The sequence below is a fragment of the Numenius arquata genome, chromosome 8 (assembly GCF_964106895.1).
Source record: "Numenius arquata chromosome 8, bNumArq3.hap1.1, whole genome shotgun sequence".
In the NCBI taxonomy this organism is placed as follows: domain Eukaryota; kingdom Metazoa; phylum Chordata; class Aves; order Charadriiformes; family Scolopacidae; genus Numenius; species Numenius arquata.
The window spans coordinates 45309732-45336969 of NC_133583.1; the positions used below are offsets into that span (position 1 = coordinate 45309732).

At 42.1% G+C, this 27238-nt stretch overlaps 1 protein-coding gene across 1 annotated transcript; it reads right to left on the bottom strand.

Moving 5' to 3' along the window:
* Window positions 1-6330: 6330 nt before the first annotated feature.
* LMO4 (LIM domain only 4) lies at window positions 6331-21911 on the bottom strand. Its single transcript, XM_074152114.1, has 5 exons — window positions 21319-21911; window positions 18744-18982; window positions 11732-11828; window positions 11217-11372; window positions 6331-7060 (listed from the first exon to the last, which is right to left on the bottom strand). The coding sequence occupies exons 2-5, from the start codon at window positions 18977-18979 to the stop codon at window positions 7052-7054; spliced, it is 498 nt and encodes a 165-aa protein (XP_074008215.1). The 5' UTR covers window positions 18980-18982; window positions 21319-21911; the 3' UTR covers window positions 6331-7051.
* Window positions 21912-27238: the final 5327 nt, after the last annotated feature.

The window sequence follows — 27238 nt, forward strand, 5'->3', positions numbered from 1 at the left end:
ATAAGCTTTATGGCAAAACGCTGAAGTCTTCCACTATTTGGTATCAGCATCTTGATATGGCTGATATAATTACCTATCAAATACATCAGTGGAATGAATATCAGAGGATATCCAAAAATATGTAAGTGGGATGCATATCAGCTCAGTCTTTTAGGGGCTGTTTGATCTTAAGGTTTTTTTCCTCAGAATAAAAGACAAATACTGCATTCATTGCCCCTTTGTTTTCTATAAGCAGCTGATGATTTTACAGCACAATAAAATTAGCCTATTAATGTCTGGCTTATGAGTTTTAGCTGGATTTTTTTTCCTCCTACTGGACATTTCTCCACTGCTCAAAGAAATTGAAGTCAGGTGTAAAGTTAATATCTGCCTTGTTCATTTATTCTTCTGTAAGCAATCAAGATTTCCCCAAATCACAGGGCAATCTTTTGCCTTTCGAGAATGAATATAGGCCCTGTTCTCTCAATTTAGTTTAACAAAACAACTGGCATAAGTTCAATGGAACCGATGATTATTCTGAGAGGTTATGGCGAACCACAGAAGTTGTTAGCGAAAAGCTTGCTTGTAAGATCCCCTAAGAGGAAAAGTATATGGATATTTCAAAATGTAATTAACAGCATAGTCCAACAATGTGAGAAAGAAACATCGGCTGGTTTAGCTGCAGAGGAGCCTGGCTGCACAGGGAGAGCTTCAGTTTGCCCAGTGGCTACTTAAGAGTAAAGAACATGATGAGCACCAGAGGGGCCGACTTGCAGTTCACTGCTATGGAGAAAGGCACCGGGGCTGGCTCTGTCGGTGGGGGCTCCTCTCATGCTGCCAACCTCACTGAGCTGGGCAGCAGTGCTCCCTCCCTCGGGGGCACGTTCACTGGGCCAAGGACACGACCAGAAGGAACCGGCTCCACTAGAGCTGTCGCTCAGAAAAAAATTCCTTTGGGACAAGAATGTCTGAAGCTTAGTTTTGGGCTTAATGCTATGGTTTGCAGGCCTGTTTCAACAAAATTGTTGAGGTTTCTTTTTTTGTTTTGGTTTGTTTTGTTAAAAATTAAATATATAGCAGTGAATTAAAAAAAATCCTAGAAAGCAAAAATTTTTTTAAAACATTTTTAATCATTAAAAAAAAAATAATCAATTTTCAGGCCTAGCATTTGTAAGCTGAGATGAACATCTAGTGTAGCAGGGAACAGATTTAAACAGATTAAATTATAGCAAAAATGTTAGAGTGATATTACACATGGGAACAAAAAGGCACGATGGTCTATGAGGCCTGTTTTAGAATGGTGAATGTGACCAACGTTTAAGCTCAAAGTTTTCAAAAGTTACTCAGCACCTTTTCAAATTTCCAGCTTCCCTGGGTGTGCGTGCTTTGCTGTTTGAAAGCCCAGGCCCTTTCCAGGACCAGGCCTCCAGAGGCTTGAGCCCCCACGTAGCGCTCCTCAAGCATCTCCCTATTACAGGGACAGTGCTTGTTTCAGTCACTGGACCTTACATATTCTGTGGCCTGGCCAAACTCATCATGGTATGGCCTGCGCGTGCCTTTCCAGTCACTAAAATTCTGCAATTTATTACTTTTAATACAGTAGCACTGAGAGGCATCATTGAAAAAAAGTAAAAAACTCCAGCCCTTGTGGTGCCAGGCCCTTGGTTGCCCTTCAATGGACAAGCTAGAGGTGAGCAGGGGCAAAAAAAGCAACAGGAGCCACCAGACAGGGCTAATGCTTCCAGCCCCAGCCCCAGCCCCGTCTCAGAGCCTGTTGCCTCCCCTTTGAACTGTGTAGCCGCCTGCACGCCAAAAACATTTCTGTGATCTGAACGCTAGAACTACCATTAAATGAAATACAACAACAGAACCCGACTTGTTAAAAAATACCCACAGAGGAGGGGAAAAAAAAAAAATATATTAAATCCTCAACACAGTCGCGTCTGTCTCCAGTAAACAGGACTTTTTTCAGGCCTTGGGCTCAGGCGTCTGACCAATCTACTGCGGGTGAATGAATTACAGACTGTCAGCTGGGCCACTTTCACTCAGGTTTAAGCACAGGCATTTTACTTGCCATTTGCCAGGGCTAAGAGCCTGCACACGCTGGGCACGTACCGCCGCTCAGCCGGCACACGGGCGCTTGTGTTACCCATTTGCCACCTGACACAGCAGTTTGCTCAGTGGCGCTCATCGACCCCGACGGGCCACACTTCAGGACCAGGACCCATTCCGCCCCCAAGGACCATCTCTGAGAGACGCGAACCTGTTTTTAAAAGAAGCAACGCTTATCTCATGCATGCCACAGGTGTGATGTCACCCCCTCTGGCAAAGGAACGAGGATGTCTACAGCCTCCACTGTGCAAAAATGCAGGAACTAAAGTTAACATGTCTCAGACTTTGTTAAAATACGGTGATAATTAAGAAGTATAATTACCACTACAAAGTTAATTCCTCTTTGAGCTCTTACAAACAAGTTTTTAATTTGCACCAAAAATTTACATTTCAGATTTCAAGTCGACCATGAATGGCTAGGAGCTTGGCAGGGGACTCGAGGCGGTGGCTGGCGGGCTCTGCCGGGCTTGGGGGTGGGAGCACTGTGGCTTCCCAGGAATGTCAGAGGTGACCAGTCGCCAGCAAACCCCGGGCGCGCACAGGTAAGCCGATCGGATTGCTTTAAACGGTCTCATCTGTTGTACAAGTGTGAAAATAATAGCCATGTCAGATAAACTTCTGCTTTTTATTAAAAAACCCCAACAACTTATAAGGTAATTGATTGCTTTCTTCTAGCCTTTTATTAGTTGTGATTAAGGAGATATAGTAGCCCTGTTTACACAACTCTAACAAGTCAGGACCTGCAGCACATTATTGGCTTGCGGCCCACAACTTGCAGTCCATTCTCAACAGAATCAATCTGAAGTTGAAAACATCCCCTGTAGGAAGCGTACACGTCCCTGCTTACACAGGAACAGCAAAACAGTAATAACTTCAGGTCCTGTAAGTCGCAAGTTCAACTCGGAGAGCTCAGCCCTGACTTGTCATTGCTCTCAGCATGTTGGTGATGAGATCAGAGCGCTTCAGGAGGGACTCATACCTTCAACCTGACAAGGGACACAGGTGAGCACGTTCCACTTCACTGTTACGCGCAGCTCAGGCTCTGCAGAAATAAATTGAGAGCGCCTCGCTGTTTAACATGCAGTCAAAGCACTGCCAATCTAAAATGGCTGATCAGTAATACTTTAATTGCAGTTTCATAGAAACAAATTGCTGTTTAATTGCAATAAGCTCTTCTGTGGCTTAGCTGGACTGACAACAGGCATACACCTGGTATAAAAGTAACAAGCAGCAGCAATGGTTATCTGGTACTTCACGTACAGGAGGCTCAGGCAGTGAAATCAGACCTGGAACACATAATTTCACACTGAAGAAATACAATACTTAAATATATATATATACACATAAATGTTCTGATCTCAATTTTATTTGCTATTTTAATAGAGCTGTTCAGAATGTAGATCCTTGCAAAAAGCTTCACATTTGACATATAACTACCAAAGAATTTGATAAAAAATTTAAATTAAAATGATCTTTTGAAATGCCTGACAGTACTTGATAGCAAGTCATACTATGCCAGTATGTGGTTTTTGGGTGGTGCTTTTGTGTTTGGTGGTGTGTTTTTTTTGTATTTGCCCTAAAATTAGATGATGCAAATTTTATCAGTGTTAACTAATGGGGAAAAAGGGAGACAAACTCAGTGTGGTTAATATTCTAAAGATGTGACTTAATTTCATAGGCTTCATTTTGGTAAGACATTCTCATTTTATATTTCATAAGATACTGCACAACCTGTTAAAATATTTAAACATAAATCATGTAGGACGGAAAAGACCATATCTTGTTGCAAACAGAATTTGGTTTGGAAAGGCTTAATGTCCCACTGCCTGCCAGGATGCGTAAATCTCATAACTAGACAGCTGGATAGGTAAAAACATTAAACCCATTTAGAGGGCAATCTTTTTACAAAATTGTTTCATTAATAAGAGTGACAATTTATATGATTGAGACGTTTAGATGCAGTATAGACAGAGCATTTTATCCAGGTTCATGAGGATGATTTCAGATTAGTAATATTTCCTTTGATTTTTTTTTAACAGCATTCATTTTTGAAAGTGAGGGAAGCTCTTACTGAATGATTGTTTGTACGACTCTTCAGCAGCACTAAATGCAGAGGGTGCATTTCAGCCTGCGTAGCAAATGCGTGTGATAAAAGGTGAACAAGTACATGTTTGTCCTTACAGCTCTCCTAAAAAAGTGATTTTTCACGTAAGGACAAATCTAAGTGGTTCCAGTAGCCTTCTATCCACACCTACTGTCCCCATTAGAGCCTGTTTTATTGTCTGAAATGCCTCTGGTTTCAAGAAAGTGTTTTACCTAAAGCAAGAATACTACTTAAATATGTTCTATTGTATATTCATAGCTCCATTAGTCCTCCTCCAATTTAGCACATCAAAGCAAAGGCTTCATCACTTGCATGTGGATTATGCTAACATGAGTGACATTTGTAATCTTATAGGTCTGCAACTTAAGAAATGCTTTTAAAGTAAGCTATTAAATAGGTAGCTGTGCTTTACAAACGAGTCATATAATAGTTTATTTAAAGCTGTTAATGAACTTCAACCTCTACATCACTAAATGCTATACTACATTACTTACCAGAAGTTATTAGCTATCTTCTTAGCACTTCTAGGTTATATTCGACAACCAAAAATCTGTACGTGTTAGATTTAAACACTGTACCTTGAGTGCTTATACTGAAAGAATATAAAAAGATGTCTACAGTCTCACTAATACTTGAATACTATATTCATATGACTTCAAGCGTCTTTTCAAAGATATTGCAGCAGCACAATTTGCAGGACTTTACCTAAAGACTTTAATGCCAGAACAAAAAGCTTAGAAACTTATTTAAAAAATATGTAAGTGCATTTAATTAAAAGTCATACATAGCTTCAGTCATTTTATTTCTTTATATGTTATGCAAGTATTCTTTTGTCTTTACCGTCTGATACGTTACATTATGACATTTTCTTTTCTCTGCAACAGTCCTATTTTTCCCCAAGCACTGAAGTGTTAACAGAAGAAATTCAGCAGACCTCCAATATACTAGAGGTCAAGAAGTAGCCTCTGAAAAAAAAATACCTGCTGTTTGTTGGTTGTTTAGCCAGACAAATCTATAAATCAGCATTTCGTGTATCGGCATCACAACCAAAATAAAGCAAGCTCACTCCGTATCCAAGCACGCTGAGCAGTGAACACCTTCTCAAAAATAGAATTTAAAAAGAAAATACAATCATGATATATTTCAACTGTATTAGTCTCCTATAAAAGTACAGTAGTTGTTAATATTGATTTGTTATTAATTGTGGCAGAGGCACATTCTATGTGCCTGCAGTTTCCTGACTGAAGGCATACAATGCACAGCCAGAGAGTCACCTTAGTATTTTTCCTATAAACCTGAAAAATCAGAATTTTTTCTCAAAATTATTCTGCACAGCTCTACCCCCGAGCAGCAGATGGGAAAAACCCACTAAATGAAGCTGCTCCCTTTTTAAGCTTAGAGGAGGCTGTGTTGCTTTGGGGGGGCTGTGGGGAGGGTGGGGTGGTTTTTGTTTGTTTGCTTTCAGAGAAGAGATCATATTTGAGCTCAGTTAGTTCTTGGAAATAGCCCAGAAAACGTGTTTTTCTTTCCTTAAGATTATCAGTGTTGAAAAGTTAAGTCTCTTACCGCAGGAAACACAACTTTGTGTTGTTCAGATCAGAATAGCCATTGTATTCCTTTTTACGAACGCTCAATTCTAGTGCTCAGCGTAAGGTACAGACCTTTTCGTTGGTTTTTCATTTTATTATTCTTTGACCTCCTACGGTACATACACTCTCATGCTTGCACACTCACAGACACATGCACACCCTTAACACAGATGATTCTGTGGAAAGGAACTGGATAGAAAGAGACCACAATACCTATATGCATATCATAATTCATTACAATATGGATTATAATATACTTGCTATTACCAGAATTAAGAACCCCAATGAAAAATAAAGGTAATTTTGAAGTAGTGCTCTGTATCCTTACCAAAAGTAACACCGTTAAGTAGTTTAACGGATTCTTTACTGGCATAAGACAAAAAACCTGTCCAAACCAAAAAGCTACTTTTAAAGATAACTGACAATTAAGGTAATGACTACATAAGATATACTTTCAGAATAATGCAGTTTTGGGGAAAAAAAAAAAAAAAGCAAAGCTTCTAAAACCCATACTCAATTCAGTGTTGTTTTACTTTTTTATTATTTAAATACACCATACTAGAGCAAATGTCTCTGAAAATATCACAAATAAAAGATTTTTCTTCATTCAGCAAATTAGAAGTAGGTGAAAATTTCTACACAGTAGCTGCTATGAGCCTGACTTTTTTTTTCTTTTTTTTTCTTTTTTTTTTTTTTGCCATGGGAAGTAGCAACATTAGGACAAAAACACTTACATGCATACATACATTGTATTTTACAGAGATACAATAAAAGTGTTTGTGATAGAATATCACAAAAGCCACATCTTTATCTCATGTTCAGTTTGATTGAAACACATTTCCTTACAACACTTAAATATACAAAGAGCAAATAGAATGTTGTTAAGGTAAAACACAGGGTACAAACTGGCCAGTGCCCTGCTAATTGTTAATGAGGGTAGAAAGCAGATTTCAATGCTTCTTTTAATTAGCTTCATTAGTCATCTTCCCCACCCACCCGCCCCCCCCAAGATGTCCTCTGGTGGATCTTTTTTCATTTTCTCTAGTCTCCCATTAGCCCAGGTTCATGGAGTCCTTAATGCTCATATTCAGTCATTTTAATACACCAATAAATGTGGGAAGGGCAATCAAGAATAAAGAAGGTGCAATGGTATGGAGCTGGCATTGATGCTAGCTACAAAGGTGACTTGTCTACTTGGAGACATGGGATCCATCTGTGATGAACAAAATTTGAGATGAAGGCACGCATTCTGCATTACTCTGACCTTTTAGCAGACCTGTAAGAAATAAAAATGGGTATCTTAGCTAGAATACTAAATTTGAGATAGGAAACTACAACATGACTGCTTTTGTCTTTTCCTTATTCACTAATCTCTTTTTTATTAGATTACTTTCCAACTGTGACTTGATTAAGGCTTTCTACACTATCCATTCATACTGCTAATGTTTCAACTTCAAATAGCAAAAAGCAAACATTTCACTACTAAAGAGAGCACACGGTAAAAAAAAAAAGAGAGACGACAACAATAAATAAGTGTACTTTCTGGTACCAAATCGTACAGTGAATAAGGTGGTTTTTCTGGGCCCCTTTTAAAAGGGAAGAAACATTATGCCATGCCTTTGAAGAAGCTAGTAATATGATCTTATAATTGGAAGAAATAGTGTGTAAAGCAAATAAGAAGTACAGCCAATATCCTCCCAAGGCAACTTTGGTTAATATGCTGCATTGCACAAGAGCTAAATATAGATATTTCAGGATTTTTCCCCCCCATTTAAAATTCCTCATCTGGTGTGTTAGTTAATGTTACATAAACATTTTAATATATGAAGTCAAACATGTGCTTTCACACTGGTGTTAATGAATTGTGATAATTAAAAGTGTCTAACTCAATAAAAATCTAAACTTTCATGGATAAAACAGAAATGATCATCCATAGTCTTCAAATACAATCTGTTTGCAATTACCAAAATGAAATAATATATATTAGATTTTTATGGTTTTTAAATGACATTTTGCACTTCCCAGGAAGTTCTTTTTTCACCCTTTCTCTAAGTTACTAAAAGCCTGAGGTCTATTAGTAACTGCAACCCCCCACTTTCAAGCTAATTAAAGCAGTAGAGGCTTGGAGGTTTAATTCCCCAGAGCTGAAGCTCAGTGTGAGAAAGGTAATTTGTCTGTCCAGAACAAAGATTAGGGAGCAGCCAGCAAGCATATTTAATAAATGAGCATCAAATATCTTCTACTATGGACACAGACAACACCAATTATGTAACTACAAGGGAATTGTTGAGTGATATGTAAACTAGAAGATTTTTAAGATCTTCTCCGAGAGATGTAATCTAACTCATACTTTATTTAAAAGTATAGAAGCTGAAGACAAGTGTTTGCTATGAACATTGCCAACCGGTGGAAAATTTATACTTTTAGTAGGTGGTAATACCGTTGCAAACAAGAAATACTACAGGAATACTACCACTACCAAAAAAAAAAAAAGCATAGAGAATTCTTGACAATACAGCCCCTTCAAAGGAAACGGCACACAGGACATCACAAACTAAGCATTTGCATTCTACAGGCAAGCAGTACTGAGTTTAGAGAAAACAGGGTTGGTTTTTTTCTTTTTTTTTTTCCCAAACTAGGTAGCAAGTGATGGGAAGTTACAATTTACACGCGTGAACTGCCTCAGGGAGGCAAAAGGCGGGAATAGCCAACATCACTGCTTTTGCCTCCTTAAAAAGGAAAGGAAGTTTTTAAGCAAAGTTAGGTCATGCAACTCTTTCTGCCTGCACCAATCGCCAACAGCTATTAACCTGTAAACTATATTAAGACAACAGCGAGTTCATAACTGTCACCTTAACAAACGCAACAAAAATGGGTTTTAATGCTGGAAGCACATCTCAATCTCTTCATTTTAACAAAAAACCCTGTGAATATTCTGCTATGTCTATAATCTCTAGTGGTAGAATAACCTGGAGACTGATTGATCTTTAATGTTTAATAAAGAGTATCTGTTACAGCCAAATCTGTCATAGTGGAAGAACATTTTTAATTAGTGGCCCTAAAACACACAGCTTTCTGGAAAACATCTCTGATGTAAACATCTTTAGACTATTAAAATGCCAACAGACAAAACACGACTCTTTTGGCACCTGCCCCCGTAGCTTCCAAAACTCCAGAAACCTGATAAATCTATGAATTATCAGCTTGTCTCCTCAGCTGTATTTCAGTTTTCTGGAGTTCTCCTTTGAGAACTGGTAGGAGAACTTAGACCATTTTCTAAAGAGATTATATTATAACGAAAAAAAATCTCCAAACTATAATCTCTCCCGTCAGTCTTCTCACTAATACCTCTTCATCTGCCTCATCTTTGACTATAGCAATGCAGTTAATAGTTGGTGACCGGCACTAATGAAAACCTGTTCTCACTATTTTCTCTGTATTTATCTCCTACCAGGTGTCTACAGTCGAGAGCTCTGCAGGCCCAGGCCGATTTTACTTCTCTTTTCCATGTTCTATGTTCCTCATCATGTCTCCTGCTTTTATTGCAACTAAATCATTTTTACGTTTTGCTACGGCATAGTAAGAAACTGTTAAAACTAAATGACAATTTAGACACCTATTTGAAGTTACATTAAACTTTACATTCCTAGAAGACAAGTGGATAAACCACTCTCTCAGAATGGTAAACCTTTTACTGCAGCGTATAAAGATGAATGGTTTTACCTATATTTTGAAATGGGATACCTACAAATATTCATTTAACAGATTCACTGCTAGCCAGTCTATATTACAGATTTGTTTCATTAAAATTCACAACAGTATAAATCTATGAATCTTTAACTGTATTTGTACTTCCTTGAGAAGAGGCTGCACATTCTCCTCCAATCTTAATTATCTTTGTTCTGCCTAACTATATAGGACTCTTGTACTCAACTATCATCACCCCGATTGACAAATTAAGTAAATAAAAGAGGTCTATGTTTTATTTTGATGTAATTACATTCACTATATAAGACTTGAAAGAATACTTAAAATTAATCAGTAAATTTATGCATGGAAAACAAAAGTAAACAGATATTGAAAAGTAGCAACACAACAAAAAAAATCATGGAAATTAAAAACCAGTTTGTGTTTTCTTGGCCGTATTTCTCCACTAAGTAAAAGCACTAAAATTTTTTCTGTACATTACAGAATAGATCAGCCTAGCATTTGTCCCGGATTTTTTTTAATCTTCCAAATTCCTATTTGCAGATAAATGTTATTTTTTGTGATCCTTACAGACATTAATGAAGTTCCTATTGTAAATCTATAAAGAATTACCAACTGAAGTGTGCACTTTTTGTTTCATTGCAATAACTCAGTGCTGTGTGATTGCCTGGGTTAATGATGAAAAAGTCAAATATACTATCAGAGCTGATGGAAAAATCTATCACCAATCTGAAATTAAAATTCATCTGTGGTCAATAAGATTTAATATCCATGCAAGTGGCGCTGTAAAGAGTAAATGAATCAATGTCATCAATACATAATCAGTATGAAATATGATGTGAATAAAATTATGTGCAAGAGTCATACATTCACTCTTTTCTGGACCAGGGTGGAATGAACAGTCTCTTAACTCAAGGTTGACAGTAATTGTTACAAATTAGGCACAGCAGTTATCAAAATGCACTCACTTGCATAGCTTTAGGACTTATTAAGGAGATTAAAATAGATCTAAAACTATCTAGTTTCAGAGTTACAGGACAACTGTTGATCAGAATTTTTTTTCTCTTCTTCTTCTTCTCTATATGATTTGAACAGTCATTATTTACTCATTTAGCTAGAAACCAAGAGCTATCAACCACAGAGATATACAATCTCTAGTTGAGCTATTAGTGTTACGGAGCGATAAGAAAATAGCACTTTGGTTTTTAAATCTGAGTTCTGACATACAAAACAGACAAGAAAATACTTCTGAAAGAGTACCCCAGCATGCTTCCTCAACTAAAACCTTAATATTAAAGTGAAATACATTGCTTTAGTTCAGGAACCTTCTCTTCACAAGACATTTATTTCCATATTAAAGGACCTAATTTTCCTCCCACAGAAACCTGCTCTCGATTGCAGCCCTTAATTTCAAGATTATAAAATAAAATACTTCTCTTTGTTCAGAGTTTATATTAATGTATGCTCTCCATTTTGCTTTGTACATAAGGAGTTCGACAGCTGTACAGATGCACATGCCCAAACCAAAATAAACTGACTCACCCTACATGTCATATTTAAAACATTAGTATTTTCTCTCCATACCCCATGCCTAAGTTATTTAAGGTAAGTTCAGTTACTTAAAGGTGTCCTTGCAGGGGTGGGGAACGTCCGCTATTAGAATGAAAAGAAATTGATCTTCATTTAGCTCTAACAAAGCTTATTAGTAATTGTTGAGTATTCACCTTCTGGTCTGGCAGTAGTGGATTACTCTGAAGTGAATTCAAATGGCCATTGATGAGAGCTGTAGGTCTATCATGTTCACAAAATAAACTGCCATTGATGTAGTGAAACCGATCTCCAGGGACCAGACGATTCCGGCAGGTAGAGCATGTAAAACACTGAAAAAGGAAAGAGACAGCAAGTGAAACTACAGCACAAATTAAGTATGCTGCAGGTTTGAAAATTACACTTCAGAGACTGTGAGTAGAGTTGAGATATGGAGCTGCTTGGTTTCTAGTATCTCCAAATATGGCATTAGTCTTACCTGTTGGGACTATGCAGTACATAACTCAAGTATAGTTTTACCGATTACGAGGGAACAAAGCTACACACTAAGGGAAGCATTATAACATATAGTCATATTTCTAGTTATTGTTTTGCATTTCCTCCATAAGCAGATGCAGATTTTTATACTAAAGAAGCAGGGCAGTACTAATCAGCTACTAAAAAAAAAAAGTACATAGAAAAACCCCCTCACCTTAAGATGATAGACGTTGCCCTGCGCCCTCATGACCAGCTCGCTAGCAGGAATGGACTGTCCACAGGCACTGCAAGCACCACTATTTCCAAATAACCTGAAACAGAGGTGATGATCATGAATAATTTAATGCACAGGAGGCTCTAAGCATTTTTGCGCATCATCGCAATGGTTTATTACACAACTATTTTAGACTTCTGACCCCTGTCTTCCAACTCGCTTACGTGTCTTAAAATGAAAAAGTATATTTTTGTGTACCAACTGGTAGCTTCACCCTACCTTGGATGCGGTTACACAGGATTTAATCAGAAATATTGACTTACACCTCTAGAAACACAAACAATTCTGTACTACACACATTTTATCAGATTACTGGGTTCATCATAAAAAAAAAGATACAATTCATGACTGGAGTTTAAATGCATTGTGTCCTTGAAATTATATGAAGAACTCTTTTGTACTTTAATCATATCTTGAGATATGAGTCATCAAAAGGGTTAAGAGGATTTGATTGTATATCTAAGAAGACATCATGCTCAGTGTATTGAAACTCCAGTAAACCTCCATCAGTGCAGAGTTTCCATTAGAAACTCTCTGCTATCCAGGTTGATATATAATGTGTATGGGTTAACCTTTTCAATCATGGTGTCAACACTTTAGATTTGCCTCTGCTCATCTCTTTCATCCTAACCTTCTCTCTCTCTTGATAATGAAATGCTTGCTCCAACTTCCCTCTATCTGCTCCTGAGTCCACAATTTAGATTACTTCATCTCTGCTAGCAACAAACTGAATGAAATTTCGATTTGAGCAGAAAGTAATTTACCGGGATCTGGACCCATTTGTCATCATATCTCTCTGGGTGTTTGCTGTATCACTGCAGTTTTCCTATGCAATCAAATGAGACCACAACATCTGCCATTGGGGGGGGGGGCACACGCAGTGGGGGGAGGGGGGAAATAGGCAGAAGAGTGGTGAAGAAAAATATATACATAATTCTTCAAATCCATTTAAAGGCACAACGCATCGATTCAAAATATAATACAATAATGATTATTGAGTTCTACTTTTACAGACTGCGTTAGCTAGAATTAGAAAGCCTTTATTTGCTTTTGCGTGGGTCTCTAATATACACAAATATTTATAAAGACTACCACAATCATTTCACAGTAAAACAGGAAACCGAACTAGCTGGCAGGGTCACAGACCCACTTTTCTGCACGATGTAAAACATAGTAATAGGATTTACAAATTAGCGTATTGGTGTCATAATAAATATTAATATTTGCATCTCCTTCCTGTCCAAATAAAGCCATAAAATTCTGTTTGTGTCAACCTAGGAGACGCATTACAACAGAATACCCGTAATCTGAATGATTGCAGTGTGCCTCTGTATAAAAATAATTGCTTTGAATTTTCAGAATCCGAGCTTGCAGAGGAGGCTTGTCATGTTCAAACTACTAATTTGCTGTCGCCACTTTATTGAAAATAGCCTGTAAGTTGTTATTAAATGTATCGACTGAACGACAGAGAGAGTAGTAAAACTGCCCCTTAAGATGGCTTTTAATAGGAAGCTGAGAAACAAATTTTGCAGCAGCATCGATTTGAAGAGTTCAATCAAAACTCCATTTCAAAACTAATTAGTCTGAGATCCACGACACATTGACACGTTCTTGCAGAATCACAGTGGTTACAAAGGGAAAGCTGAACTAATACATTGTCAGGACCTCCAGCCAAAGGGACTAAACTGTCAGGAAACTAAGGGGCCATTATTAGGGCATCTTCTAAATCAGGACCAGTTCCGAGTAGTTACATGATGCATTGAGATTACTTCCAAAGCTTTATGATATGCATTTTTGTTCCTCCTTTGTTACTAGCAATGAAGTTGGCAAGTAGAAAAGGTGCAGGGGAAGCACTGCGAGAGGAGGCAGCAAGGCACTCTTACGTTTCTAGAGCACAGACCCAAAAATCTGGGGTAAGGGGGTGGCACTGCTGGGTGGGGTGGAGGCAGAAAGGCAGAGTCCTGCAGATGAACAGGCAAGTTACTTGTCCGGGAGAATCTGAAGCCGGTGAGCGGCTCTTTCAACCCCCCGGTCCAATTGCACCACCCAAACGAAAGTGTTTTCGGAATAAGGATCTCATTGCACTACTTCTCTTCATTAAGCATTCATTTGTTATACAATTCTCTCTGACTAGAAGTGGTTGTATACCTTGAATGTCTGAATTCTAATAAATGGAGTCAAACTAATCCAGAGGCTTTCCACACATCTTAGGTTTTCCCTAAGCGTGTTCCCAGAACAGGTCTGTTTTGGGAAGTCACTTCAGCTGAATTGTCTGCTAAAATTAAAAAAAAAAAAAAAATCAGAACACCTTTCTGCTTCTTTGTATTATTTACCAGGAAAATTAACCTTATTTTTCCTTCTCTACTGTGATGAATGGTTTTGTTCTGTAATACCATTAACAGGAAAAAGGTTTTATCTTTTAAAAAAATGTTATTCCTCCTTACCAGTAAAGGAAGTCTTCCACAGTAACTATTCTTTACTGAAAAAGTTGTTTCACATGGTTTCTGAGAGGCTGGAGAGCTAATTATCTAACCAGGGGGACTGTCCAGGACAGTATTTGATTTAAAAGGCTTGAGGCTTTAGGTGCTCAATTAAGTAGCTATCGGTCTCAGACTGGACTTTAATGGGCTCTTTTCTCTTTAACTGCAGCAATGGGTAGAGATACCCCAGGTCAGGCTAATTAAAGCCAGGGGACTCTTTAATTGTGATGACAGAATTGGTTTCAGTTTCCTCTTTGGGTCCTCAGTCCAAGAAGGTCATTAATATTTCAACATTTGGGCAATGCAATCAATCACAAACATCAAGAGGTTCCCTGTATGGACAAGGCAGCTCTTCTACACTTAGCAGCATTTTACTGAGCCACCTTAAATTAACTACTTTGTGGTTCCAACACAGCGTTCCCCACTCCCCCAAACACTCAAATGCTCCTGGGGTGGGTTTTTTTTTGTTTCGGTTTTTTGTTGTTTTTTTTTTTTTTTTTCCCCCAGAAACTTTCACAAGAGTGGGAATGTGAAAGCAATAAGAAATCTTTTCAGCCCAGTTTCCCCTCTTGCTGCTCAAAATTCAGTATCAGCAGAAACCCATCTCTAGCAACTTACACTAATAAAATCAGGTTCCAGTTGTTTCCAAAATCGTGGAGACAGATTTAAGCGCTCTCATTCTTGCACAACACGGCACACAATTGCGGCCACAAATATATATCCGAGCCCTAGCAAAGAGAAATGCACATCCACACCTACTGATCCAGAAGCGATTGGTGTTTCTGTACATTCCGTATATTTAATCTAAATTCCGCACCAGCTATATTAAATGTAACAAAGAAAGGCAACACAGAAATTACGCCTGGAGCCAAGTCCATTAAAGGTACTTCAGAATAACTAGAGACCAAGCACCTTAAAAGCACCAGAAGCTATTGATACTTAAAAGGGGGGCTATGCATAATGGCAAGTGCTGCATTAGAGAAGGGGAAGGAAAAAAAAAAAAAAAACCAGCCAAATTACGCTTGGTTAATTCAGAGTAACAGATCTGCCCCCAAGTGAATTGGAGGCCTTGAATTAATTCTGTTATGACAAATCAAGATAAACGTTCCCCCTAAATTGCATGCGATTTAATTAATTTTTGAGATCCTGGTGTTTTTTTTTTCCTAGCTAATAGTTCACATGCTCCTGTGCTGTCATTGTGCTTGAGTGGGCAGACTTCAAAGTGATATTAAATAACCAACTATTAGATTTACCTAGCACGTCCTATTGGAAAAGTGCCATTTAATTACCTAGCCTGTTCAATTAAAGGGACAGCATTCCCTGAATATAGCAGCTTGCCGCTGATTACCAGGGAAATGAACTCGCTGCCTGCCGGCCCCCTCCCCTCCCCGGCGCACACTGCGGCTGCGGGCGGGCGGGCGGGCGAGGCGCCCCGCGGCCGGGTCCGGCGCGGCCCCACGCACAGCCGCGGAAGGGGCCGGTCGGGCTGCGCCCACGCCGCGCGGCGAGGATCGGGCGCCCGGGGAGGGGAAAGGAGAGGAGGGGCCGCGGGCGCTGCCCCTTTAAGAGGCGCCCGGGCAGCCTGCCCCCCCCCTTCCCCACCACTCCCTGCTCTCTCTTAGAGGCCAATTTTGTTAATTAAATGTTTTGTTTGCGACGCGGCTCTCATTCATTTCGGACACGTCATTCCGAGCAGATCTAAGCCAGGGACCAGATCTCATTAGATAAAACCTATCAGAACTAAGAGAAAATGGAGGAGACACTAATTAAAGCTTTTAATTGTGCGGATTCGCTGCCACGCTGCTGCTTTATCTGGCATCTTAAGGTTGGGAGGGCTGCGCTGCGCTCCCCTCCCCGCCAGCGCGCTGCTCGCCCTGGGGAGGGAAGGGAAGGGACGGGGGTTTTCGCCCCCCTCCCTTTTCCCAGGAACCTCGTCTTTCAATGAGAGCTCTGCTGTAGCTCTAAGGCTAATTTGTTGTCGGGTTTGGGGGGGAGGGAGGGAAAGGGGAGTGTTGTGTTGTTTAAACAACAACAAAAAAACACACGCAACCTCAGACGGTTAAAAAAAGCTCATTAATAAACGGCCCCGTGGTCTTGGCCCGGAGGAGTCGAGTCCCTTTCACCTGGCGCCTGCCGGGCTGATCAATCTTCTCTCATTTTGCTAGTCGGGTCTAGCGTGTCCCCGCTAAAGTCTCCCATTAAGAACTGCGCCCGTGGCTCTTGCCTGGGGAAGGGAATGTGCCACCGCAAAAGCCCCACAGAAAATTAAGAGGGGCAAGTGGCGGAGGGGAACCGGAGAGACTTGCTGCCAAACGGGTGGCATCACCTCCACAACCAAATGAGGCCACTTCAAGCAAGGAAAGAGCGAGGGCCTCGCTCATACCAGTGTGACCCAAGCCCGCGAAGTTCACTTCCAGCGGAAAAGCTCCAAGTTAAGTCAGCCCTGGCAGGGCCAGGCCGTCCTACCCCACCTTGAGTGTACAGTGTCCAGTTCAAGTTTCAGCAAGCATCTGTCAGAGTTATTTTTGCAAGTCAAATTACACAGATCTAAAGAGAAGTCAGGCGATAGAACAAGGAGATCAATTCAAACCCCTCATCTGATAAAGCATCCTATTCATAATCGCCTACATTAAAATAAACGAGTATTAATTTTTGGCAACACAAAACCGGAGGACTGTGATAAGCTTGCCTGAACTTGCCTCTGGGATACAGTGGACGCATCTTCTCTTTTTAATTAGTAGTAATCAGACGTGAGGGTTTGTTTGATGGTGTTGGTCGAGTGATGAATCTGTACTATTCGGTGCATCTTAACAGTAGGGTCAATTTTTCCACTTCAAACAAGACTCTTTCCCTAACACCATTCTGCTCTATTTAATTACAATTCTGCTAGGCTTAGGCTTGTTGTTTAGGATGATGACTGAAAAGCACCATCAGAACCCCCTCATGTGCCGATTTTCTAGCATTTCTCTGTAAAAATACCCTCAAAACTTGTGAAGCTAAGGCTCCAAATTCCTCAAAGATACTGAGGGCTGTGTTTCATCTACCTAACTGACCGAAGATGCAGCTCTGTATCAGGACAGAAGCTCCGCTATCAGAGCAACCGAGTCTTAACTCTGACCTTTTAGACTAAGGAGGGCTCCATGCATACGCACACATTCAGCACAGTCCCGGTCTTCTCAAATAAAACTCAGGTTTTACAACATAAGCAAACTTGTAACATTTTGTGGCTGATTTTTTTTTTTTCAGAAAGAAAGAAAAAGTGGTACTTTTTGGCCACTGGGAAGAAGAAAAACCCGAGTTAACTCTTGACATTTACTGTAAATGAGAAGCCAGAAGCGTTTAAACAAAACACAATTTGTTTTAACTAAGCATTTCTGTTATGCCAGGAAGGTATGGGGCTTTTTTGTTGTTTTTTTAATTACTGAATGTTGAAATAGAACACCTCCTTGAAGCATTCATGTGCATCAGTCTATCAAACCATTTACTCAAATTAAATGTGTAATCCTTCAAAATGCCTCCTTTTAAATTAATGAGTTTAAGTAGCTTGAGTTCACCTGAAAAGATCGTACAGGCACCTGACCTCATGAATTCTATTAATTATATTGGAAACTCGTTGGAAGGGATACTCTGCGTAATCTTACTGTACCCCAACAGATGCAAGATTAATAAGGCTTAGTTCCCCCTACCCAAATCTGTGGCATTTAGAGCGAACGTTTCAAAAAAAAAAAAAAAATAAACAAAAAAGAGAAGAAATAAAGGGCAAGAGCATATCCCTCCTCTCCTGTCCCCTGCATTTTCTGTACTGGAAGTTAAGAAAAACGTCGGTTCAAAGCTTCTTCCAAAGATGCGAAGACAAACGTTATACCGCTGTTTTGGGCTATAAGTAGAATCGGTGGCTCTCCAACTGACGGTTAATCAGCTCTTTCACAAGGAGAACAGAGAATGAGTCATTCTGTTTCCACTCAAAGGAGTTTAAAGGTGCTTATGTAAATATCATAATTAATCAGATACTAAAGGCAGGCATTTCATTATTTAGCACCTCTGCCACAGCCTTATTTAAGCCCTACGATTTTAACATTTACCGTTCAGATATGCACACTTCTCCTTCAACACTACAACAAAGCAGATTAATTTAGCCTCTCTGATTGCTGTTTATTTTTAGTTAGGACTTGTTTTGTGCTGACAAACCACTTTAAAGTTACAGTCGTCGTTCCGCCCCCCCCGCCCCCCCAACTCTTCCCTCCACTTGGCAGCCGCAACTGCGCCCTGGGCTAGGCGCTAACATCCGTCTCCGCACCCGCATGTCTCTCCGCTCCTAATGAAGGAGCGATCCTGAGCCAGCCCACCCCTCGGCCCCGCGGGCACCCACTGACAGAAAGAAAGGGGGGGGGGAAGGGAAAAAAAGAAAAAAAAAAAAAAAAGGCAGGAAGGAAGAGGGAAAGCAGCCCCCGCCAGCCCGGCCGCCGCCTCACCTGATGTAGTCGTTTCTGCAGAGGATCATGCCGCTCTTGGTGTAGCAGGAGGTGCCGATGTCCCCCAGCTGGGCCTGGCAGCAGGAGCACTTGAGGCAGCGGCTGTGCCAGTAGCTGTCCATGGCGTAGAGAAGGAAGCGGTCGGCGATCTTCCCCCCGCAGCCGGCGCACCTCTTCCACGAGAGGGAGCCCGCCGTCACCGGGGGCGGCTGCGAGCTGCCGCCGGGGTTCACCATGGCCTGCGCGGAGAGAGGGGCGGGGGCGGCTCAGCGGCGGGACGGCACGGCACGGCGCACCCCGCCCGCCTCACGGGCACCGCCGGGCCGGGGGATGGCACCCGGGGCCGCGGGGCAGGGCCGGGGCCGCGCAGCCGGAGGAGGAACAACGCGGGGTGGAGGGTGTGGGGGGGGAAGGGGCGGTGGAGGGGAAGGGGGCAGAGACAGCGCGCCCCGCCGCCCCCCCTCCCGCTCTGGGGTTGTGCAGCTGCAGCTCACACACAAGTCAGGAACAGTCCCAGGGTTTGTTTTGCTTATGAAAAAAAAAAAAAAAAGTGTGTGAAGAGTGAAAAAAAAAAATAAATAAAAGTTGTGAAACTGGTTTTTCAGTCTAGGAGAGACTCCGCAGGCTCGGGGCGGTAACGAGGGGCTCGGGACCGGCCGTCCAGACCTCGGGATTTTTTTTATATTTTTTTTGGTTTTATTTTGGAGACACAAAAACAGCCAGCGAAAACACTCCAGACTGAGGACACTGGCCCGAATAACAGATCATTGAACTTTAGGACGCCTGTTAACTTCCTACACAAACATACTCAACTTTTGTCTCGCTAATCTGCCCTTGATCAGCAGTTTAAATGCTAAAGCTTTGTTACTCAAAAAAAAAAAAAAAAAGTTTACCGACCATAGGAAAGCAGCAGAATAATGAAGTGCCCCGCTCCGGCTGGACTTACTCTGGCCGCCTCCAAAACTACTACTAAGGGCATTTTTCACTTTCTAATAAATGCTTTATGCAAGCAGGATAACGGAGAGATAATATAGGAATCAATTCATAAAGCTTACTCTAAACCGATTAATTTGTTGCCTTCAATCCAGAGTCCAATAAACTCCCGGTGTTCCTCTAGTCACTTATACTATAAAAAGATCAAGTTATTTACTGCCAATTAAGCAGCATGTTTTGTCTTTGTCCTTTGTAAGCCGTATGTGCTCACGCCGAGGCATCTGGCTATCTGCTAAGGACCTTCAGACCGATACCTCCAGAGCAGCCAGGACGAACTTTTCCTGCCACTGGCCCAACTCGGCTGCAGGAGGAGAACTGAGGCCGATTTTAAACACACGTTTCCTCAGAAAGAGTACCTGGAGGTATGTCCAGTGACCGCACAATAAACCAGAAGAACTGCGCCAATTAAGCTGTAACAAAAACCCCGAGACTTTGGAAAGAAAACCACTCTAAAAGCCATTAGCATTGCATTTATCCGAACGCATCATATACCTTTATGTAAATTGATTTCTGATGCATTTGTTCAAGGAATTGCCTTTTGTCACAGTTTCCAGCTACAGCCTAAATGAATCTGCATTTCCTGCTCCGAGTCTTTAAACCGTTTCCCTACGCTTTAAATCACTTTGGATTTCTTAAAAGAAAGAAAAAGACTCCATGCCACCACCTTAGCCCATCTTTGTCGAAGGCAAAGATATATATAAATATAAAATGGGAAACGTTACACTGAGAAAACCATCCAGTAACTCCATTAAGCTAAAGCTCTTAGGGACAAGCAATACCTTAATGCTGATTAAATCTAAAAAGATGAATCAAGAGGACTGACCAGAAAGTGACTCCCTTGATAACTAAGGACGGGCCCTCATCAAGTTTCATTTAGAGTTGGGGGGGAAAAAGCTTTTAACTTAAATAGGCTTACTCTAGTAATTACACAGCCAAGCAATTTAGGTCCTGGGATAGGAGTCAGTGAAATAGAAAGCAGAGCTGCAAGCTAGAGGCAAAATACCCACCCACCCACCACCCCCCCTTTTAACAGCGTCTCTGGTGTTTTTTTAATGGAGACCAAGGGAGGGACAAGCGGAGAGCTGGCAATTTGTAGTACAAAAATGGATGCTTAATTCATGTCTTGGTTTTAATTAGGTGATTCACCGGATTTCTCCTGGATTGAAACAAAAGACCGTGTGGGGGGCAGGAAGGGAATTGGAGAGAAGAGAAACAGAGAGCTCACTTTGATCTTTTCTGCCACTGTTTCAGAACAGTGTTTACTACGGGGGAAGCGGGTGCCCCAGCCCCCCCCGTCTCCGTCCCCTCTATTCACAGCCCGGCCAGGCAGAGCCCTTTCCCGGCGGCAGCTGAAAAGCGGGGGGAAAGGAAAGCCGCCCCGACCGGCGGCCGCCGCCGCCAGGCTTTATACGCGGGGGCCGCGACAATGCCCGGGCCCCGCCGCCCTCCCCAACCCGGGCGCCCCGCTCCGCGCCCCTCCGCCGCGGCGGGCAGGCGGGACGGCGGCGGGCCCGGGGGCGCGGGCACGCAACCGCGCACACGTTAGGCTGGAAAATAAGGGGTAATTACCGGCACTTCTTACCTGCTTCCCCTCTATATTGCAAAAGGCCGGGGAGCAACGTCGCTCGGGGTTGCCTGAGGAGGTCTCCTTGCAAAGAAACAAACACCGCGCTCGCCCTCTCTCTGGCTTTCGGGAGCGCTGGAGGGAGCCCCCCGCCCGGCAAGGGGCAGCCCAGGCTGGAAAAATATAGCTATTTCTATGAGAGGCGTCTGCCCGGGTCCTTCCTCCAGCTCCCGCTTCCCTGGAGGGGAGCTGCAGAGCTCAGTCCCTGCCGCTGAGCTGCACACGCAGGGCGCCGCCGCCGCTCGCTGCTGCAATCGCCGGGTAAGTTTGGCAATGTGGCTTCACTTTGTACCGCTTCCCCCCCCCCCCCCCGCCCCCCCTCACCACCACCTCCGCCCCCTTCTCTGGGCTGTGGCGGCTCCCAAGCCTCCCGCGGCGCGGAGCCGGCCGGCCGCGGCCCGCCGAGGCGCCTCAGAGAAAAGAGAGAGGGTGAGAGCCGGCGAGTTTGTGAGGGGCCGGGCGCGGAGCTGCTGCTGCCGGGGATCCTGCGGCGGGAGGCGGCCCCTCAGCCTGCCTGAGGGAGCGGAGCGCCGTGTGTCCCCTGCGCGTGTGTGCGTGTGTGTGTCCAGGCGCCCCTGCGCTCCCCGCTGCCCCTCACACATGTGTTACTGACAGAGCAGAATCCCAACTACACTCCGGCTCGGCCCCGCCGTCAGCTCCCGCCGCAGCCAATCCGGCCCCGGCTTGTTCAGGCGGAATAATAAAACCTGCCAATCCCCGAGAAGACAAAGGAATGAGTGAAAGGGGAGGGAAAAAAAAAAAAGGCGGAAAAAAAAAAAAAAGGCGAGAAAGGGAGGGGGCGAGGAGGAGGAGGAGGAGGAGGGGAATGGAGAGGAAGGAGGGAGTCAGGTGGGCAGCGGCGGCCGCGCCGGGCGCTGAGGGGAGAAGCGCGCGCGTGGCCGTTAGGGGCCGTTGGGGCGCCGCCCGCCCCGCTCCGGTCCCGGCCACCAGTTGAGAAACTTGGCGGCAAGGGGGACCCGTCCCGGCCCTCCCCGGGGACGGGCCCGCTCCGCCCGGGTGGCAGCGTCCCTCAGAGCCCTTCACGGGTGCTGGGCGCTGCCGCGGGCCCGCCGGGCCAGCGCGGAGGCGCTGAGGGGAGGTGCGGCCCCCCACAACCCCCCCCGGCGGCCCCGCGGCAGCGCGGTCCTCGCCGCTCCCCTCCGGTGCCTGCAGCCTCGTCCTGCCCCTGGGGCCGCCGACTTTTTAAACGTTTCACCCGGTGAAACCGTTGGAGGAACCCGACGTCCGGATCCGGCCCCCGGTTCTTAGCACCCTGTGAAAGGTTTAAAAGGGTTAAAGTGCCGCAGTTGGCTGGCAGTTAGCAGCACGGCTTGTCATTTCAGAAGACAACTGCATTTCAGAGGAAGGAGCCCGAGGATGATTGCAAATCAGAAGAAGTAATGTTCAGTAGGGACACTTAAAATTGGGAAAAAAATCCCTAACGCTTATGCATTAACTGCACATTTTTGTGGCCTAAGCGCAGAATTCCAGATAAGTACAGCACCATATAGATGAAGCACGACCCTTGAAATAATAAAAGTATCTATAAACGTGCCATAATTAGTGGGTGTTATCCCTGTGAACAGTTATTCCTGCGGGTGGCAGGGATGTGCCCAGCTGCTGGAACAGGCTCTTGCCTGGCACTGCCTTGCACAGGGGACACACGGGCAGAACGCGCTTTACCACACGAACCTCCACTAAAGATTCGGATCAACTATACACTTCCAGGTTCTGTGAAAGAACAGAAAAAAAACTTCACAATCCGAGTTTCTCGATTCCTGACTGCTGACGTAAGTAGCAGCCAATGCAGTGAGGACAGTGGGGCTGGCTGCAACTGCAGCAAGGCCGGGGCCGGCATGCAGGCTGACACTGACCTGTGCCGCAGGAGAGGGCAGGACAGGTCCTGGTATTGCTCAGGGGGGTACAGTTAATTGTTGTTGTCCAATAAATGTTTAGTGATGATGGTGTGACTGAATTACAAGCTTACGTGTGTCCGCTGTCTCTCCCTTGTCCCAGGCAACAAAGTTATTTTAAACCTGTTCCTGCTGGCAGCTGATGTAGAAGGGATGTACCCGCACAGGTATACAAAACTTTAGCTGGGAGTACTTATTTACAAATAAGGGCACTGGTATAAAAACGCAGAGCGACCTCCCTCTGACAGGCCGACTGGTACGACTGGTCTCGGGAATCACAGCCCAGGTGTACTTTAACCACATCGCCACCTGTGGGCCTCCTTCATTTCTGCATCCCTGGGCTTAGCTGGACCATGGAGACATGAGCCCGGTAACAAGTTAAAATTTAAGGAAAAAAATGTCTAGCTATGAAAAGTGTACTTGGGAAAACATAGAATATAGTCCGTATGTTTTGTTTTTAATTATATAGCAAATAAAATACTGAAATTTGAATGGCACCAGAGGTATGATATAAATGCAGGAGAAAAGTCCATTTCTGTCTTTCTCCATAGACTGGGATATGTTCAGAATCTGTGCATAAAGCGGGCTGGGAGCTCATGGAAAGCTTCACAGGGAAAGGGGGGAGAGGACCGGTGTTGTGGTTAAAAGTAATGTATTTTTTAGCATAGGTCTATGAAATATATCATCTGGATGTAATCTCCATGTACATATTACATTTAAACATACTCAGCAGTTTCAGATTTGTTATTTAGGATCTGGTACAATTTAAAATATATAAAGTAACAAGGCATGCTACAGATAATCAACAGTCACTGTTATTCTAGCTCTCTGATAGCTAAGAGCACAAGAACAGAGCAACAGAACAAGCACAATGCCAAGCTAAAATAAAATCTACGATGTCTAATTATCTAAGCCTGTAATGGCTGGAAGCTACCAAATTCAGACTGTGGAAGAGCCATCAGGACCTCTCCTTATTGGAAAAGATATTCTACCAAGAAACTCTGCCATAGGCACTAAAATGTTTACTAGTCTTAAAACTGATAGCGATATGAAAAATGGGAATTACCTTCTCAAGGAGCAGAGTTTTAAATGGTTTAATGACGTCTTCCAAATACCATTACAATGTTCATATCTTTTTCTGAAATCTGATCTTCACTAATTTTCGTGATTAATTTTAACAGAGGAAACCTTAACTGAGAGCATTTTGCAGAGCAATATTTTTCTAATTTTTCTTTTGTGCAGCATCTGCTGTTGCTGTGCTGTCATCTTCGTTATGTTTTTCGTTGTCTATGTGCCATAATGTAATTAGTTAGTTCAACATCATCTGTGCTATTAGATGAGATGTTTCTATGGTAAGTTAACATAGTTCTGTGTAATTGGTAGATTTCAGCAGTAGGCATGAATGTATCCATCAACTTTAGGTCGATTTGAGTCCGCAAGATTTAAATTCACTTGGCATACGTTATCTTCGAAGACTGTTAATTTTGGCTGAATGGATAAAAAACACAATGCAGAAGAAAATCTGGCTGCTTATATCGCAGTACTGTTGGAGTCAGGGAAAGGAAAGCATAAAATTGCTGGCTTAGTAGTTGCAATCTGAATGTCTGGAAAATGTTACAGTCTGTGATCCAAATCATTCTTAAACCTAGACGTGCCCCTCAGATAGCAGGTAGTCCAGAATTCATCAGGGTTATCTCTCCATTCATGAAAGGAGTCTTGGTTCTCTCCCTAAATACCGCATTCCTATGGGACCTCAACTGTCTTTTCCTTTTCTCATTAGAGAGAAATGTTGGGGCTGCTGCTTTGTCTTGAGACCTTCCATGCTGCACTTTGCTAGTCCTTGTGTCTTGCGAGCTACACCTTTTGAACAAACAAACCCTCTGACCTCAGTCTCTTTGGAAACCGTGATGAAAAATCAACAGCCATTTGTTACTTTAAAGTAATGCATCCTTTTACTTGCACAGCGTCTTCTGGTGTTGGGCCTCAGACAATTTAAAAATGTGACTGGATTAAGTATTCAAGTTGGATATCCAATGATACAGGGCAGAAGCTGGGAAGAACCCTGGATGGCTTTCCTCTCAGCGTTCTTTTCCAAGCAGAAAAGACTGTACTGTTTGCCCCAAAGAGCAAGATAATTCACTTTTAGAAATATGTATATAGATTTTGACTTGCTTATAAATACATGAGTAACTTTATTTACAGGAACCCAGAACCATGGAAGGTAATTAGTAAGCATGGTTTGCTTAGGTAAGGGCTTGCAAGACCCTTTTATCATTGCTGTATCCATAACTTAGGACAGGAGCCAAATAATATAAATGTCAGCAATTATAGCTATATATTTATATTAACAATGAAGTCCACTTTAGGAAGAGCTAAGGCTATATTTGTAATGACCTCATATGGCTAAAATTACGTTCACTAATTTGTCCTGTGCATATTCCTGTTGGGAGAATTGATATATTACCACGAGCCATCAGTAGCAGAAAGTCCTGGAAGTGAGTTCTGTGACTAAAGTCAAAGACATTAGAGTTTGAAATTATATGTAATTTATGTTTTAAATTAAAAGTCTCTAGAGGCCACTAGAATATGCATATGTAGAAATAAGTTCACTACATAAAACAATCTTACAACTGGAAATGCTATACGAATTTTGAAAGAGGGCTTTGCATTCCACAGTCTAATAAAACAAGGTACTTTTTAAGCAAATCAGTCAAAATTATTTTGATATTCTTAAACATGGACTGACTACTTTTGTGATGACATATCTGTAGAGTGATATTTTGTCACAAATATAAACATGAATAGAGTATTTTCATGATTCAGATGTCACTATCTTTAACAAGAAAAAAAACCCCTTTGACAAATACTTAAAAATATAAACTCATATGGAACTTACCCTTTAAAGTAAAAGAAAAAAAAAAGTTTTCTCCACAGATACTTTTATAGAACTTGTATTAAGATGTTGCCTCTATTTGCTAGTCACTGTAACAGATGGTCAGATTAGAGGATGGGACAGCACAATTTGGTGGTGTTTGAAGGCCCAAATTATAGATAAAAGTAGCCACTGAGTTACTTTAAATTTACAGGACAAAAAAGATCAACTGGAAAGGAATTAAAAAAACCTAAATCTGACTAATTCAGTTGACCAAAATGCTTTTACCTAATGCAGGGGTACATGTTTAGAACACCATCATTTATGCTTCTGAACATACATATTTTATAACAGTATGTTTTTCTTAAATCACTGCCACTTCTTTTCAGTCAGAATTCACTTCAAAAAATTTCAGCAGAGAAAGTAAACTTGCCTTCATTTCCCTCTGAGATAAGAAATCATCGAAACATATTAAATGTTTTCTACTCAGAGCTATTTTTTTTCTTGTAGCCATTTTTAAAATTTCCTTTGTCAAAGGAACATTTTTTGAAGAATGTAGCTGCACTTTGGTATGATTTCTGAAAACAGTCCTGTGCAGAATTTAGTTAAAACAATGTTCTGGAATGATGTGTTACAATGAAAAACGAAAACTTAACTCTAGCCTGCATTATTTAATTAATTAGCCAAGTAAGCTAAAAATATGCAGAAGAAATTGGTGTTATGCCTGAGTGAATAAACAGCATCTCTAATATTTTTTGTTGGTGTTGTCCACACATAATACCTTTATAATTGCATTGAAATTATTTTCAAAGGTGTGTGTCCAGAAGCAAATCCTATGTCATTAGAATATCTGCCTGTTATGAGTGTATCCAGGAAATGAGTTATTTACTGTTACTCATTGCTGTGGAGGAGTACATCTGTTACCCTTGTGAAGTTCCCATAACCTCTGAACGATGCCGTGATTTACAGAAAGGTCCGTGATTGATCTTTTCCACTCATTTTGCACCTATCCACAGAGAAGACCCTTGTCATACCCGGCTTGGGCTATAGTAAACCAATGGAGGAATATTTGCTCGAGCTGTTCTCTCTGTAG